Source organism: Mytilus galloprovincialis, chromosome 2 (genome assembly GCF_965363235.1).
Source record: "Mytilus galloprovincialis chromosome 2, xbMytGall1.hap1.1, whole genome shotgun sequence".
Classification (NCBI taxonomy): domain Eukaryota; kingdom Metazoa; phylum Mollusca; class Bivalvia; order Mytilida; family Mytilidae; genus Mytilus; species Mytilus galloprovincialis.
Window position 1 is genome coordinate 1,057,099 of NC_134839.1, and position 17,014 is coordinate 1,074,112.

The 17,014-nt window shown below is 29.9% G+C and overlaps 1 protein-coding gene across 2 annotated transcripts in view; it reads left to right on the forward strand.

The window, feature by feature from the left end:
• Positions 1-17,014, forward strand: part of LOC143062645 (uncharacterized) — a 74,051-nt gene that overhangs the window by 22,608 nt on the left and 34,429 nt on the right. The window contains exon 1 of one of the 2 annotated variants that reach the window (XM_076234329.1): positions 7,229-7,650. The exons of the other annotated variant lie outside the window; for it this stretch is intronic. Coding sequence (XP_076090444.1) covers positions 7,503-7,650 — 148 coding nt within the window. The 5' untranslated portion in view covers positions 7,229-7,502. Of the gene's footprint in view, positions 1-7,228; positions 7,651-17,014 lie in introns of those variants that run through there. 2 annotated transcript variants of the gene reach the window in all.

Here is a 17,014-nt window from a genome sequence, read left to right on the forward strand (position 1 = left end):
GTAATACGTTGATTGAGGAGCCGACTAAATAAAACCGTTTTTATGTGTAAACAATGAACAATCCTTATAAATTATCAACTGACTCTTTGTATTGTTCAATGTAACTTAGCGGGAGGGAACGGTTTGACTGTTGTACAGTTCGCAAATTATCAAAACAATATGTAGTCTGACTATATATTTAACCTCTCAGTTTCAGAATCGTGTAATTCAAGAAAAGAGGGAGATCGGCATCGTACGTTTCTCAATTTTTGTTCTGTCAAAAATATAGCTGTTGATTTGTCATATGTCTAAACACGAATTTAAAGCTAAACCTCGTCAGAAAGCGATTTTTGCATCCGCCGATCCGCTTCTCATAAATTAGATGTAACAGTACTTCACCGATGTTTAAATCTCATCAATTTATAATGAAAATACAAAGCAACGGAAGAAACAAAAGAAAAATAGGAAATTGTAAAACTTTTATCAGTCTAAATCAGAGATGTTTATTTGAGTTTGGTCATCATGCTCTCAAACCTTGTATACAATGTACCTCTGGATTTCAAAACGTTTGGTTCGATAATTCCATAAGAGTTTCTTCGATAAGACGCATTATGCTGACTCCAAATTAAACAGCAGTTTGATTTTACCCTGCAGTCTTTATATTTAGATGGGAGAAGTGCAAGTTCCAATTTGATATTTTGATTTGTCGCGTTTGGTATTATAGCCAACAACCTCTTGCAGAAAGTAGTATGATATGGTCAGTAACTCGTTACTTTTGACCGAGTGTCCTGGTTTACTTTTTAACAGCTGATACGATTTATGTATGCACAGGTAAAATGAAGTATCATGTGCGATTAACATATTTTATGAAAAATTGTTTTATTCTCATGTTAAATACTTAATTCTTTTATGTAGAGAACTGTCTTATCAATACTAACTTAGATGAAGAATTGGAATAAACCAATGGAATATTGAATATGAAAAATGCATTTCTTATGTATGTTTTAGATATTGTCCACATTTAAGTATAGAAAATATTTCTAAATATAATCCGACAAAATATATTAATAATCATCATATATGTAAATTCATCAGATAAATTATGTGTTTTTAATTACAGAATTGTGGATACATAGTTCTGTAGCACTCTAATCATCATGATAATTAGCATATTAATGCAAGAAATATGTTGAAGATATCTTTTCAACATTAACTTATAAAATACTTTCACATGGACAAGTCTTATTATTTAAAAAATCATTTTTCAAGTATGTTTAAAGTCGCGTCGACATAGCATATTCAATGTCAAACATACTTTTAATATCAATTTAGCATTCTGATTTTTAAATAACAATTATTGTATGAATTTCACATTTCATGTCACAATAATCTGGTACCAAGCATTATACACTACTTTGTGTAAGAGGTCGTTGATTTGCTACCCTATTTTCTACCTGACTTAAATAAATCAGGCTTTTTTCTTAAGTTTACCAGGGTAGTCGGTCAACATATACAGATACATTAACAATGCTATACTAAATAACGCATAATGTCGTTCGCTTCATACATTAACTACTCATAGAAATCAAGCTTAAAAGTTTGTACGCCAGACGGGCGATGTTTTGAAAGACTCGCCAGTGATGCTGAAATAAAAAGTAATTAAAAAGGCCATATAGAATACTAAGCCGAGGAGCAGTGAGTACACTGTAAGCGTTAGCAAAATAATAGATTGATAGAATCTATGCTAAATACTGCTATGCATAAAGAGTTAAGAGAAAAAATGCGTTTAAAGTGTCAGAATAGTGTCCTACATCAAGTAATGAGTTCGGTTGCGTTTTTTGCAACTTCTTACTTTAGGAAAGAATAATGTTAATTGAATACTTTCATCTGATTATATTGAAATAAGATACGTAACCTAGATAATACAACATATAATTTAAAACATCAGGGCGAAAGTGACATCCTTATCTCATTGACAAGATGAATTTTGATGTTGCTAGTTGAAAATGATATCGGTTGTAAAAAAAGGATATTTTTTTTAACTTTTTCGCACGTGTGATGCACAAAACTTCCGGTTGGTATCAATGATTATCTTATTCGCTTATAGCTGTGTATATTTATCTGATATTTTATAAATTGTAAATCATTAAAGTGTTAATGTAACGATTTTCATGAGATTCCTGGCAGTTCACATATGAGTTTTAATGGTCTGTGTGTTTCTGTTTCAAAGATAAAACTATCCAATGTGTAATGTATCTATAAATTGTTGTGAAGCGCTGTGAGAAGCATTTTTGATGCTTGTCTTTGTCCTTTAGTGAAATTTGTTTTGATGTTAGATCTTTAGCAGTTCTGTTAATCGTGTTTAGTCGTTTGATTGATGTGACTCTCATTGTCACACATATATCTAACATTTCATTAGATGTAATGGCATCTGTCTACATAGCAGTTCCAGTACTTCTATAAAAAAATACATTTTTTATATTAGAATTTATTCAAAACCAAAAAGTAAGATTTGAAAAATATGTTTGCATGTAAGTTTGAAATTATGATATGATCTTAAATGATGACTCGGGTAAGTTTGTTTGTACTACATATATAATAACTTAGATTGCAACACCTTTTGTGCAAGTTCAAATTCGAGATTGTTTGCTGGATGTCTTCCCTTTAACTACTTCAAGCTGTGTTGGACAATACGATTTCTACCATTCGTTGATTACTTCGTCAAAAGTTGAACATTGACGATTGTTTTTGTTCTGTTTTACTCATCAAATTAGTACAAAATTGAACATTGACTACCTTTGCTGTTCTGTTTAGACAGTTGTGTCCTTATACTCATACATTTTATATCCATTTTCTTCACAATTTTTAATTTCAAGCGTACCTGATAAAGGCTATTCCTGAAAGCTACAAATGGTCACAGAAATCTCATTACACGTCTTTAAAATAGCCATTTTTATAATTTTAATTCTAAGTGTTTAACAACACCTTAAGAATTTTAAGGGAAACGGTATCGTTTATGTATCATATATGATTTTCCTGGATGAATTCAATTCGATGTTTAATGATACAACCTTTTTTCTTTTATTCCCAGCAAAAAATTAAATGTCTCATTATCAATAAACTCATCGTAGAAACCAGGATTAAAATTGTGAACGTCCGCTTGTTTCGTCTACAATAGATTCGTCAATGACGCTCGAATAAAAAGATAAGTTAAAAAGTAAAAATTAAAGTCTGAATTTGATAAGCATTGATGATCCAAAATTCCAAAAGGTTTTTCCAAATACAACCATGGTAAATAAACTCATCATAGATACTAGTACCAAATTTCGTATATACGCCAGACGCGCGTTTCGTCTACAAAAGACTTATCAGTGACGCTCGAATCCAAAAAATTTAATAGTAATCTATTTCTGGGATAGAAAATCATAAGAGTTTCGAAATATAAAAAAGTTTTGTAAACAGTTAAGTTATGATTATGACGATATCAATTTATTATTATAACACTATTTAGTCTACAACTTCACGTAAGAAATTAAATAAGGAATGGTAAGTATATGTTAATTAGCCTAAGTTCTAAAATAACAAAACACACCAAAATAGCTTCTTAATTGTTATTAAATTTAAATTACTATTCTTCCACATACGCAAGCAATTGAACATATACGTATGCACATATGACTTTTTCATTCATGTGGAAGTAAACATGTTATAATGTATATCAAACTCGATTAGTTCATCAAACATCCCAATGTTATTATGTCAATTCAATGCATATGACAAGATCTTATCATTTTAATAAATTTACAAGTATATCAAATGTAATTTTCATAGAGTCAAAATGTCAGAAACATCAAACGAGATATCATCATCAATCAACCTCATCAAAGAAGGTACAGACGGGGTAATTTACTTGAAATTTTTACTTTATTAAAGTTTGAGGTTATTTTGAGGTGACCAATTACCACAAAATTCTAAAATTTATTAAAATTGTAGGGATACAAATTGAGGTATGCTTATTAAAAAGCGAGGTAAATGATAATCAACGATTTTAATATCGAATTCAGTCCGTTACTACGGATACCCCTATGAGGGCCTCTGTTACATTTTAGGAGTTGTCTGGTAAACTGGGTGGTGGATTTGTCTATCGAGTCGAGGGTTATTTACCTGCTGAAGGTATTCAGACGAACATATTATCAGTTGCTGGGATAAAATTTATTTAAATTAATGAAATAATTCATGCTTTTTAACTGAAAATATTGTATCGGAGTTTAATATTTGACGAATCATAAGCTTCTGTATCAAGATATGCAACGTATTTAAACATTTAAGTTGGTTTTACCACTACATATATATAAATATTCCACTACTCTCAATACTTTATCATCATGAATAACGTTTATGTTGTTTTGGAACATTCTTTTTATAATGTCATTAAATGTTTTGACAACGCAATGAACAAACATATTGTTTTGTTTAGTTTGTTTTTTCGTTGAGCTGTTGCATCATTGTCCCAATTCAAGTTAAGATGGGGTTGGCGCCATCAAACAATAAATGTTATATATGCCTGTCACAAATCAAGAACTTTTAATTCAGTTGTTATCATTTATTGCTATATATTATCATTATTCTAAACATAAATAAGGCTGATAGTTTTCTCGTTTGGATTGTTATACTTTGTCATTGCATGGTCTTTTGGTGACTTTGTGGTATGGGTTTAGCTCATTGCTGAAGTAAAGCCGTTACTAGTTAAAAGATGCTGTTGAAAGTTCAATGAAAGAGAACAATTATTATTCGTTGTGACAGTTATTGATAAACAGCATTTGTCGATTGCAGCTGCAAAGCAAAGTTTAAGGGACCACAGTTAAACGTCTGCCATGTCATTCTCGTTTTCTTGTTGTGTCCATGTTGCTCAGGTATTTTGCTTTTCTAAATATTGTGTAGTAGATTGTTGTTTATCTTTTCATTGTTTGTGATTTTTTCCATGGTGTTTGTTGTTTGTTTTCATATGGTATTAATCAAAGACATCACGATATCATGGCGAACATTTAGTGTTGTTTTTTTTCTCAAAAGAAATATGGACAATGGTAGGATTTACAATAAAATACGTTTAAAGTACATTTGCTTTAAACTAGTAAGGACTTTTAGTGCATTTATTTTCCCTAATTTTTCAACTGTAAGTATACTATATTGAATCAAAAGTATGGTCAATGAGTGCCATTGATTTAATAAATGTCGATTTCTCACGAAGTCATTCACGTATAAACAAATATTAAACATAATTATACTTAAATTTAGTATCTAAATTTATTTCATAATACGCCACCGACTGTTTTCCAAAATTTTACAAATATAACAATTTACACATTTAAATATTATTATTAAGGATAATCCTGAAGGGTAATTGTAGTGGTTACAAAAATGTATTGAGTTCAGGATTACTCAAGATCTGACATCATTCAAGTATAATATGACACTGATTATATCATTGTTCTAACTCTTATGTATGTTTGACAAAGATGGTGTATTAGATCGCCATGATTTTATAATGTTTTACTAATATGTATAAATATAGAAAATTTGAATAGTACGAATATAAATAGATTGTGTTGTTTTATTTTTCGACTACATAATAAAAGAAGTTTTCAAATAAATAATAAAACTAGGATTAAAGGTTGAAAAAAATACATTTATTTAAACTTATTGCAGTTGATAAAGACTGGGAAATAAGATTGCACTTTTTTTTCATTCCGAATTGTGACAAAACGTTTCAATGGACAAATATTGATGCACGCTCTATAATAAGCAATTTGAATTTTACCGGACAATCAACAGTTGCGGATATTGTTTATGTTTGTAAAGCCTTCTTCTTTAAAACAGTGTTAGACTAATAAATAAATGGTATCAATATTTGTTCAATATAGTTCACATTAAAAATTATATGTATTATTTTACTAGACTACAATTTAACTGATTATTTTTCTACAACCTGGATAACGACAATACTGACAACGTATTGCAGATAAACCTGTAATACGATGTACATATTAAAACATGTCCTATGCGACTAACAAGTGTTGTGAGCTGTTAGTTGTACAAGGTAAGTATTGCTCTCGAAATTCACGTGGCAGAATCTAGTCCCAACAGGATATGTATGTATGTGGCATAGAAAGTAGACGATAAAATTTGTCATCATAACTTTTTTCAGCCAAAAAAAGTATTGCACTTAGTTTTAGAATGCAACCATTCTGCACTATCATTGTATACTCTCTTGACATTCACAAAGAAAGTCTTTATGGGAATTTTTCTAAGATAGTCTTTCTTTAGAAAAACTGCAGACAGTTGGTTACTTTTTTAATCAAACTTTGATAGATATGGTACAACCACTATTGGGAATCAAAGCCACAATTATCATATCTTTTTAAAGACAATCATTAGTTTTAAAGAGTATACAAAGTAACATGACATGCAATTTTGAAACATTTTCTGAGGGAGTTCTTAAAGATTTATTGTTTTATACATATTGTTTTATATATAATATATTGTTTTATATATATTTCTAGTATTGAACGATTGATTTATAACGTAGTATATTTCGTAAACATCACAGAAATAAACAGTGGAATAAATTAATATATAGAATTTGTATTTTTCTATTTCTATGTCTGGATTATATGAATAATTATGTAATTAATTAATAAATTTCGGGGGGTTGGGTGGGCGGATGATACCTATTTGGGGTGGGGTGGGGAGCGAAAGAGACCTTTTAGTGCTCTAAAAGGTTTTTGTTACGTGGGGAATCAATATAATTTTCCCTGAAGTCTCTAATTTAATGTCAGTGTTTAATGAAACAATTGACTTTTCAAAATTCAAAAGGTATACAATATCACAAACACTTTTCTATCACTGATCCTAATAGAAGTCCATATTTGTATTGTTTGCAAGAGTATTAATGAATCGGATCAAGTATCAAGGAATGTTCTTTTCACAATATACAATAAAAATTAAATATGAAAATTAAATATAAACACTTATCTCAAGCATGTATAAACCTTTCGAATATTTCGATTATTTGCAGAGTCGAGTGTGATATACTACTACAAACCAGATTATAGCCTTAATAACTTGTCATAAACTATAAAAATTAATCTATATCAAACTTTAATCAGATTAAGGGGAGATTAAAACTTTCAATGATAAATGTAATAAGTTATAGGTCTATTGTTTCGTCAACTTGGGTGTGCTACATGTACAAGTAGTTGGTCAGTCAAAAAGTTAATTCCGAATTCAAAAAAAAGAAACAAATTCTTTTAATTTATTTTTGAAACTTTTGGCACAGTTTGTCTTAAATGGATCACCGAAGTACATAATAGATCATGCAATAGTTTAATATTGGATTACTATACAAAAAGTCACATAACATGTGGATTAAACAAGCCTGACAAAACATTTCCAGAACAGAACTTTCTCACGGAATAATGTGAATTGTATTTGAAAATTGAAGAAGTTGAAAAGTGGTTTTGAACATGGCTTTATCTATGGGAACGTTAGAATATAAACAGTATATGCAATATGACAGGCTTGTTTTCTTTGTTGAAACTGACGATGAATATAACTTTGAAGACGGGAGCTCTACGTCCACGTATATACCAGAAAATGCAACTGATGACACAGGTCAGTGTAAATTTGGATTTTGTTTGAACTTTTTTTTCTGTCTCTTTATACATTTTTTGAGAATAACTAACAGATCCTTAAACTTTCCCCATGGCCTTTATGTAAGCATACTGAACTTTCAAACTATCCAGCAGAATTTCAATGTTTTCTTCATACAAAAATATTTTAAAGCCGTATAAGTGGTCAAATGAAACAAACACGCACCGAAATACCAATTATGATAATCAACGTCTCTATTCTGCACTACAGAGAGCAGCAAAATTTTATTTTAAACTAAAAGTATAAATTCTACTATTCCTAAGACACATGTCATTTTATTTAAAAAAATGTTGATTCTCTGTGTCACATACTGCTTTTTATTCAAGAAAACCTAGAATATTGAAAAATATTGCTATTTATATTAATAAATGTTTTGAACTGAGAAAACTATCAATATAGTATAGATATTGTTTCATTAAAGATGTTGAGAATATTTGCCTGTTAATAATAAATATATTGTTATGCCTTTTTATGTATATGGCTCTGATCTGGTTGTAGATTAACATCTAAGAAATAGTTAAATCCATGTTTATGATTTGTGTCATTTTTGTTTCATTATTGTAACAATTATAAAAATCGTTGTAATAATAAATTGTTTTGCTCTTCATGGGCCCTTTGATTGGAATAAAAATATCTTATTGTATCTTATCATACTGTGTGTTGAACAGCGTTTGCTTTAAATGAATGTTCGAATTAAACATATCGCTTATTCCAGCTACACATACAGTACTAATGTCAGTATCATTTCTTCTCAAAATGAAACTAAATTCATCTTGTTCAGATATATTAACAAAAGATGGAACTATATCACTTAAATTTATATACAAAAGAGTATAATTCTATTAGATTCTAACGCTTTACATTTAATGAGGAAATGGACTAAGCGTCAGATATCTTTTCATCATTTCATTCATTACGACTGAATTGTGTATGTATTAGATACACCTTGAGGGCGTTAGTCTGAATTGGTGAATTGCACCAAGAGATATAGTATTGTCAATACAGAATGATACTTTTCAATCATTCAGGAAAGGGTCTTTTAGCGATTTGACCATGATATGTTTTTGAAAATAAAATGGAAAATGGAAATGAGGAATCATTCAAAGAGACAACAACCAGACAAAGAAACAGAAAACAGCCCATGGCCACCAAGGGTCTCCAACACAGGGAGAAACTCCCACTCCCGTAGGTGGGCTTAAGCTGGACCCTAACACAAATGTGTATTAGTTTAGTGGAAATGAACGCTACACTAATCTTCGAAACATATTATAAATGAATCATACACAACTCATAAATGACAATGGCTCCTGACTATAGACAGGCTTCAGAAATGCGCCGGGGTTTCACATGTGTAATGAGCCTTCTACCTCAAACCTAAACTCATGCAGTTATCCAATTCAAAAAACACATTTTTTCAAATATTTATTGTCATATAAACTCTGAAAATAAGTTTGCAACAAACATGACAAATAATATACATTGTACATTGTAAACATACACAAAATACATTTCACAAACAAAACCATAGGAAAACATTAGTCATAAAACATAAAAGTTAAAATGGAAAACACTCTATCTATATGATATACAACTATATTTATATAAATAAATCAAGAGTCCCCTGGCCTTCAGTTTTAATGCCTGTTTAAAAAAGAACCCTAAGCTTTCTACTTCATTTGAGGTTGATGAGCAAAGAAGATATTTAATTTTCTTATTTTCTTGCTAGGACATAAAATCTAATGACATCGTGGTGTAAATATAAATATTTAACCTGCACTAAGCGTGTGAAGGAATGCGTTATGTGATAAAATATAAGTATTGCCCTCAAAAATATCGGGACATAGTATTTAATGCATACAGTTTGTATACAGAAAAATAAGCAATTATTGCCGACCGTAAAAGGACGAATTTGTAATGTATACATGATAAGATAGATAAATTTATTTTATTATAGTGTCACATATTGATTGTCATAATAAAGTACACAATATACATATCATCACATAAAACATTCAATCAATACCCAGCCATAAAATTGACTTATGAGACACTTTTAAAACTCTATATTTACACTAAATTCTTATAAAAATCTGTATTAACACTAATTTACAAATACGTTATCTGTTAAGTAAAAACAAAATAAACTTGGCGATTAAAAAGTAATGAATAAAAATAAAGTAAAATAATGTTACTAGATCTATCACAGTTAATAAAATTGCAATCCATTAAATAAAAATACTTCAGTATAAAGTTATAAATTAAAATTAAAGAAAAAAAATCAGGTTAACCTTAATCTTGTTTTAACACTAGTTAAAAGTGAAAAGTTTTCGACGTAAAAAGAATTTATGCAGACTCTTACAAAAATATTGCTGTATTTCTTCGCAGTTCATGATATTAACAAATTGATCATTTACACTCATACTGTTAAAATTTTCAATATATTTAACGCATTCGAGTAAAAAGTCATATCTCAAATCTGAATATAATGGACATGTCATTAGAAAATGTTTTTCTGTTTCTATTTCATCTAATTCACAGTATCTACAAAGTCTATGTTCAAGCGGAGTAGGCGGCCTGGAGTAACGCCCGGTCTCCAGGGCTAGCGGCAACGAGCCAGCGCGAAACATTGCCATGCATCGTCTCTGATATTTTGGAATGTTTATTCTGGTATATGTTTCAACATTAACATTGTCTTTATAAAGTCGATAGGTACGAAGTTTGTTTCCATTTACTTGGTTGCCTTTATCATTTAAAAGTTCATTTCGCCATTCTACATTGTCTAAGTTGATGAGTTTTTCATGGACCACTTGCATTGCATTGTTCACAGAAACGCCAATGTCCTGTACAACAATATTACTATCCACCTTGTCTACAATTTTATTCACCTCAAAAGTCCAACCTTTTCTTCTTCTGAATGACCATCTCCAAATCTTACTTAGGAGACGATTCTCATCAAGTCTATAAAGTTTACATAGTAAGCGTACACACGATTTTCTTAGTTTAGTCTTGATACATGTATACTAAAAGTTATTATAGTTACAATGTAATTAACTCTTTACCACATGTTTAATTTGTGTGACAGTTTGTCGGATTGTTAAAAGGATTTATAAATATTAATCTTTTTAAATTCACGTACAATTTATGTTTTTTTTTCTGTGTTGTATCCATAGGAATTTTCAATTCTATTATGGATTTACAGTAATGATTAAAATGCCAATAATCATTATAACATAAGAATGTACATTTAGGAGATTAATGCGTCTAATTTCGTTTCGAGAAATTGCACTAAATAAACATAACGGACAGATTTTATTCTACTTAAATATGTCATCTATTATTATGTTCTTTTCAATAGCTGTCACTTTCAAATGAGAGTGTTTATAAATCACCGTATAATTAAAATAGGTAAATTACATGTGATCGGATTTCATCATTTACTAAACATTTTAAAGCAGGTATTAAGTTTGATAAATGCTTTACTTTTACAATAAGATCTACATTTATTGAAGCTATTTGCGAGTCGTTCCAACGGATGTTATACAATCTTTTACGACAGTGAAACACTAGACGGGAATTATATTTCACGACAATCATGTGATCGCGAGGATTTAAACAGTTCTCTTCATTTTTTTTTTTAAAGATTTCAGTTATGATAACAAATTAAATATGCGCAGTAAGATACATGCATAAATCTTGTAGATGCATAATTTAATAACTTTTTCAAATATGCTTTCTGTTCATTTTTTTTTATGTATGTGGAGATCATATAAAGATCGTGGTGTTCAGTTGATGACATGTTGAAAACTTTTATTTCTAGCAGTCAGTTCATTTTAGGTTCTCAATGCTCTTCATCTTCGAACTTTATATGGCCTTTTTAACTTTTTAGAATTGAGCGTCACTGATAAGTCATTTTTAGACGAATCAGCGTATGATGACGCAAATGCAAGGTTCAGTTTCTAGTATATATGATAAGTTTATGTACCCTTCTATAGCACATGGGATTAACCCCGGGTTTTTTTGGTGGGGTTCGTGTTGATCACTCTTTAGCTTTCTCTGTCGTATTTTTGTGCATACTGTAGTTTGTCTTTTGGTCTTCCCTCCTTTTTGACATGGAGGTGCCAGTTTTTGGTTTTTTTTCGACTTGAGGGTTTGAATGTCCCTTCGGTACCTTTTATCTGTCTTTGTCAAACACAAGCTTTGATTTATAATGTACCGAAGAGAAAGACAACGTTGAAGTTTATTTCCCAAAAAAATATCAGAAACTTTTTTTTTATTTTTTTTTAAAGAGGAGGATTTTTTCCAGACAGTTTTCTATTTTCACTTTTGGCTTCGCCGGCTTATCTATTAACATTTATGATTAATTATGTACACACATATTCCATGCAGTTTGTGGTGTGAGAATATTCATTCTAATCCTATAAGACTTTACAAGGCAGGAATATTCTTTTTTGAGATTCTTCATACATATGTAAGTAAGTAAGAAAGCATATGGGTGCATCAACAAACATAGGAAATAAATTACATAACTGACTCATCTTCAAAAATAATCAATATAAATTAAAAAAATATATTTTAGAGTACTAGTTTATATATATATATATATGTATACCTAAGCATATTTATACAATATCACCACATATATGTCTAAGACAAATGTTTTTAACCAAATCATGCATGTGGTCACAAATAAAAATAAAGAAGTACATGTGACATGCAGGATTGGGTTTGTGCCGCGATGTAGAAACCATGTAATTTATTATCATATATGTCGTGCCTTGAGTATTCAATTGGATATCAACTTTTTTTATGACGTAATAAATTTTGAAAAAAAACCTGATATAAATCTCTTTTCGTTGCAAAAGAATTTGTCGAGATGTTTAAGAATTCTACCGTAAATTATAAAATTAACAAAAGCCTTACAGATAAGACGGAAATTTATCGAATGTTTTCCGTTTTTTCTTTTCTTGACCTGATCGAACTCTGTCAATTTCAACAATACCACACCTACACTGAACGCTTCGCTTCGTAATCAAGTTCTGAATATATTGGTCCATATTTAACAAGAAATGAATTAATGAATGAATGTTTCACAGATGTACTTTTAATTCATTTAGTATTTCAAAAAAATGTTTGTTTTATAGAGATTCTGTGTCTCAATTCTGTGTGGTCTTCGATGGACTTCGGGTGTGGTCCAAATCATTAGTTCACGAAGAAAAAAATGATTCATAAGATGCTTATTTATAAAGTGTATTGAAATACATGTACATGTATATTACAGATTGTCGTGTTTAATCAGTTGCAAGTTTAGGGGATTATCAAATGCATAATTTGGGCGAAAAGTCTAATATTATATCATGATAAACATTGAGTAATATTATTTGAGACTTTTACAATGCCTTTTGGCTGAAAGGAGTGTATTTGGGCGATCACGATTAAGTTCAAAAAATGTTTTACACGTCATTGTTTTATTCGTTCTGTTCATTGATTTAGCCAAAAGTTTATCAGGGTTTATAGATTCCCAACCCATTATTTTTAATTTACCTTGGAGTTCTGTATTTTTGCTTATATATATTTTTATGGGCAACGTTGGAAGTTTTTAACTAACATGACTGGCTATACAGCCCTTGTACGGTCTTTTTTTTCTACGGGACATAAATGTAGTGTTATATATATCAGAAATTACTACAGATAAAAATAATATTTTCCAAATAGTTTGAACATGCATACTACATAATATGTTCGCGTTGGAATACAACCATTTCATATGCACTCCAATAAAAAGAAGTGCCTTTATATACTCTTGCAGCTTTTGCTGTAATTTAAACTTATACATCTTCGCTAGCTAGTGGTCATTAATGATAAATAAAGAAGGCACAAAAGGAACTGTACTCCATTGCAACGATTGTGATAGGTCATGGTTCTTGCATACAATTGGACGATTACATTGCAATACAAAATAAAAATATGCAGTACAGGTATCCCTGAATTTAATAGTTTCTTTTTATGTCAAAACACCACCAAAATGTGTTCCATATCTTCCAAATTCGGACAAATTATTTTAAATAGTATGATATTCACAGCTCAAAACATGACTCCAAAATTTCAAGTGAAACTATTCAATACCAAAAAATCCGTATTTTTTTAAAGAGAGAAACAGCACTTCATTATACATTTTTTACTTTCTAATATAACAATTGATATGCGTACCCTGTATGCGTACATTGCCTATGTAAATTTTAAAATTGTTTATAATCCTGGTACTTTTGGTAACTATTGTATGCACATTGAACGACAAATTTATGTGACGTATATAATTTTTCTGACATCAGACACTCAAATCAATCCATGTGTTCGTAGATAGTAGATGTTTTTGTGTCCTGTTAAGTTGTTATACGATGATGACTGATGTACCCATATTTTGACTATTTTATTAATTGTGACTGTTTATTTAACGCATCATGTAAATGTAGCGGAATTTGATGAGACTGTTATTAAAGTGAGAGGGTTAGCGCTATAGAACCAGGTTTAATCCACCATTTTCTACATTTGAAAATGCCTGTACCAAGTCAGGAATATGACAGTTCTTGTCCATTCGTTTTTGATGCGTTTTGTTTTTTGATTTTGCCATGTGATTATGGACTTTTCAAATTGATTTTCCTCTGAGTTCAGTATTTTTGTGATTTTACTTTTTGATACACAACAAACATATTATGACTTAAATTTAAATGTCCTCTAAAAATCTGAACATTAATCTTTTTAAATGATGATCTAATTTTATCTATTCTTTTAGTAACAGAACATTAAAATTACCTAGAAGCAAGAGGACGAAAAGTACAATAAGTTGTGGTATAACTCTAGCGACTTATAAGGTTATGAAGCTCACAAAATTGACACTTTAAATAGTAATTTGAAGCTTTGTATGGACAAATAAGAATCAACGGTATTTTATTCGATGTTTGACAAAAAGAAAATCCAAATAATGCTGGAATCTGATTTAGAATTACTTGTATAATATGTTGGTACAGATGACCTATGACCTCCCTGGTATAAGAAACACAACTGTCCTGAAGGAGAAAAATTGTTGTCTTTCAATTATAGTAATATTTATTTTAGTGTATAAATATACCCGATGAGAGTTTGTACGCTTTGTTTATTGTTTATGTTATAATTAGTATTGTTTACTTTTACTTCTGTTCGAAGTGTTTCCTTTTTAAACAAACAATGACACCGCGTTGCATTTATTTGATAACTTATTTCTTTACCGTAGATCATTGTCCTAAGCCAGAAAAGTATATTTGGAAGGTAAATTGAAAATACTTGGATTAAGTACCTCATACATGTATCTCATCTTGAATAAACTTTTTAACGCTATAAACTGTTTGTTTGAGATCTGAATCCTCACTAATCATTTAATGAGTTATTTGACAGTCATACTAATGTTATATCATAATGATTGTACATTTGTTTGTAAGACCAACGGCTCTCTTCACACAAAATCTTACGAATATGAATACTCGCATTAAGGTTATAAACATTTCATTAAAGATAATGATCAAACTTAATCCTTAATTTATTTGTAAGCCGAACAGGGCGAAATAATTTGTACTTGCTACAGTCATCAATAAAAACTAGATGGCAAAGCGACAGTAACATTTCTAGAGGTCACATTGGAAACTTTTTCAATACGATGTGAAAATTTCTCGTAATGCCTATTTATATTTTTCCACAAAAATTGTTATCAATCAACCAATCAATCTGAAACGGGTATACTATAATGACCAAAGACAGATTGCGTTATATTTTGGCGGAAATATTCAGTTTTTCAACATATATTATAAATAAGAATTACAATATTAGAGAGGTGCTTCATACACTTTCTATTTGCCTACAGCAGCTATGGAAAAAAATTGTATTAATAGATAACAGTTAACTCAAGAACAGAACGCGAAGCAATAACTGTACAAAATAAATCTAATCAAATAACATTTTGCTGTCGGTGTGAAGATGAAGAAATTTCACGTCGTAAAATAATATTTAAAAATTGCGTGTTAAGTTCAAAAGTTGACATAAATGGATATCTAGTAATGATATGTTATATTAAATATTTATCTGATTTGTGTCTCATTTTGAGTTGATATAAGACATGATCACTAGATTATAACTATGTCAGTATAAGTTCGTATCTACTAAATCTACATATTACCGTACAACCACAAAATTATCAACCAATATGAAAGTATGCTTAAAGACAGATAAATTCATCATTCTGAATTTATTTTTCGATAAAAATTCTCGTAAAGATTTTACGATACTAAATATAGGGCCTTATTTGTTTTCATTAAATATTCTTCCTTTTACATATGACAAGAGCATTTATCTTATGAAAAAACTCATTACAATTTTGTGTGAATAAACGATCAGTTTAATACTAAAATGTTCTATGCTTTGTGCATAATTGTGGGTACCCTCAATTTGATTAAATTCAAACGAAAAATATATAAACAATTTTACAATAAAAGGAAAACAGGAATTACCAAAAAATATTGGACTATAGAACTGATTAAACCATAAAACAACCAACTGACCTGACGAAATAAATGTAAAAAAAAAAAACCAACGAAAAGCACTTGGCACAGGTAGCTTAACATTGTACAGACAATTTTGGTGTGGGCATAACCAACCACTATTACAGAGAAGAGAAACGACAACGAACACCGAGACAGCAACCAATGTCTAAGACATTTAGAGGGCGATGACAGGTCTTTAATACCAAATAGGTGTTTTTACATCATTAGCCTTAACATGCATGGACTATTTGCAACTGGATATTAAGCAAATAAAAATGCATACAGTGTTTCAAGCTGTAGATCGTTCCGATAAAAGTTGGGAATATATTCAAGATCTGCTTTCACAACTCCAAAATTCTCCAATTGACTAACTAACTTTAAAAATAATATAACCCCCTTTTTTAATTTTAATTAGTCAACAAACAAAATGTACATGAAAAATAACAATAAATAAGGCTGTTTAAGATTTATTTTACTTTTATTCCATCTTCCGTTTGATGGAACCTTTAACCTTTAAGCATCGTAATTTGTATCATTTCTATTCATAAGTATAAATTACACGTAACACAATTCTCGTTAAGTAGGTCAAACAAAACGTAGATATGTAATCTGTTTAGTTTTTTAATTCAATAAATCGTATAATGCTTAAAGATTGAATGTGACAAGAAAGCAAAAACAAAGCCTCTTTTGTAGTGTTGCGTATCGGTTCAACTTGAACCGTTTATAAAGGTTTTATATAGGTTGAATAGTGTTATCAT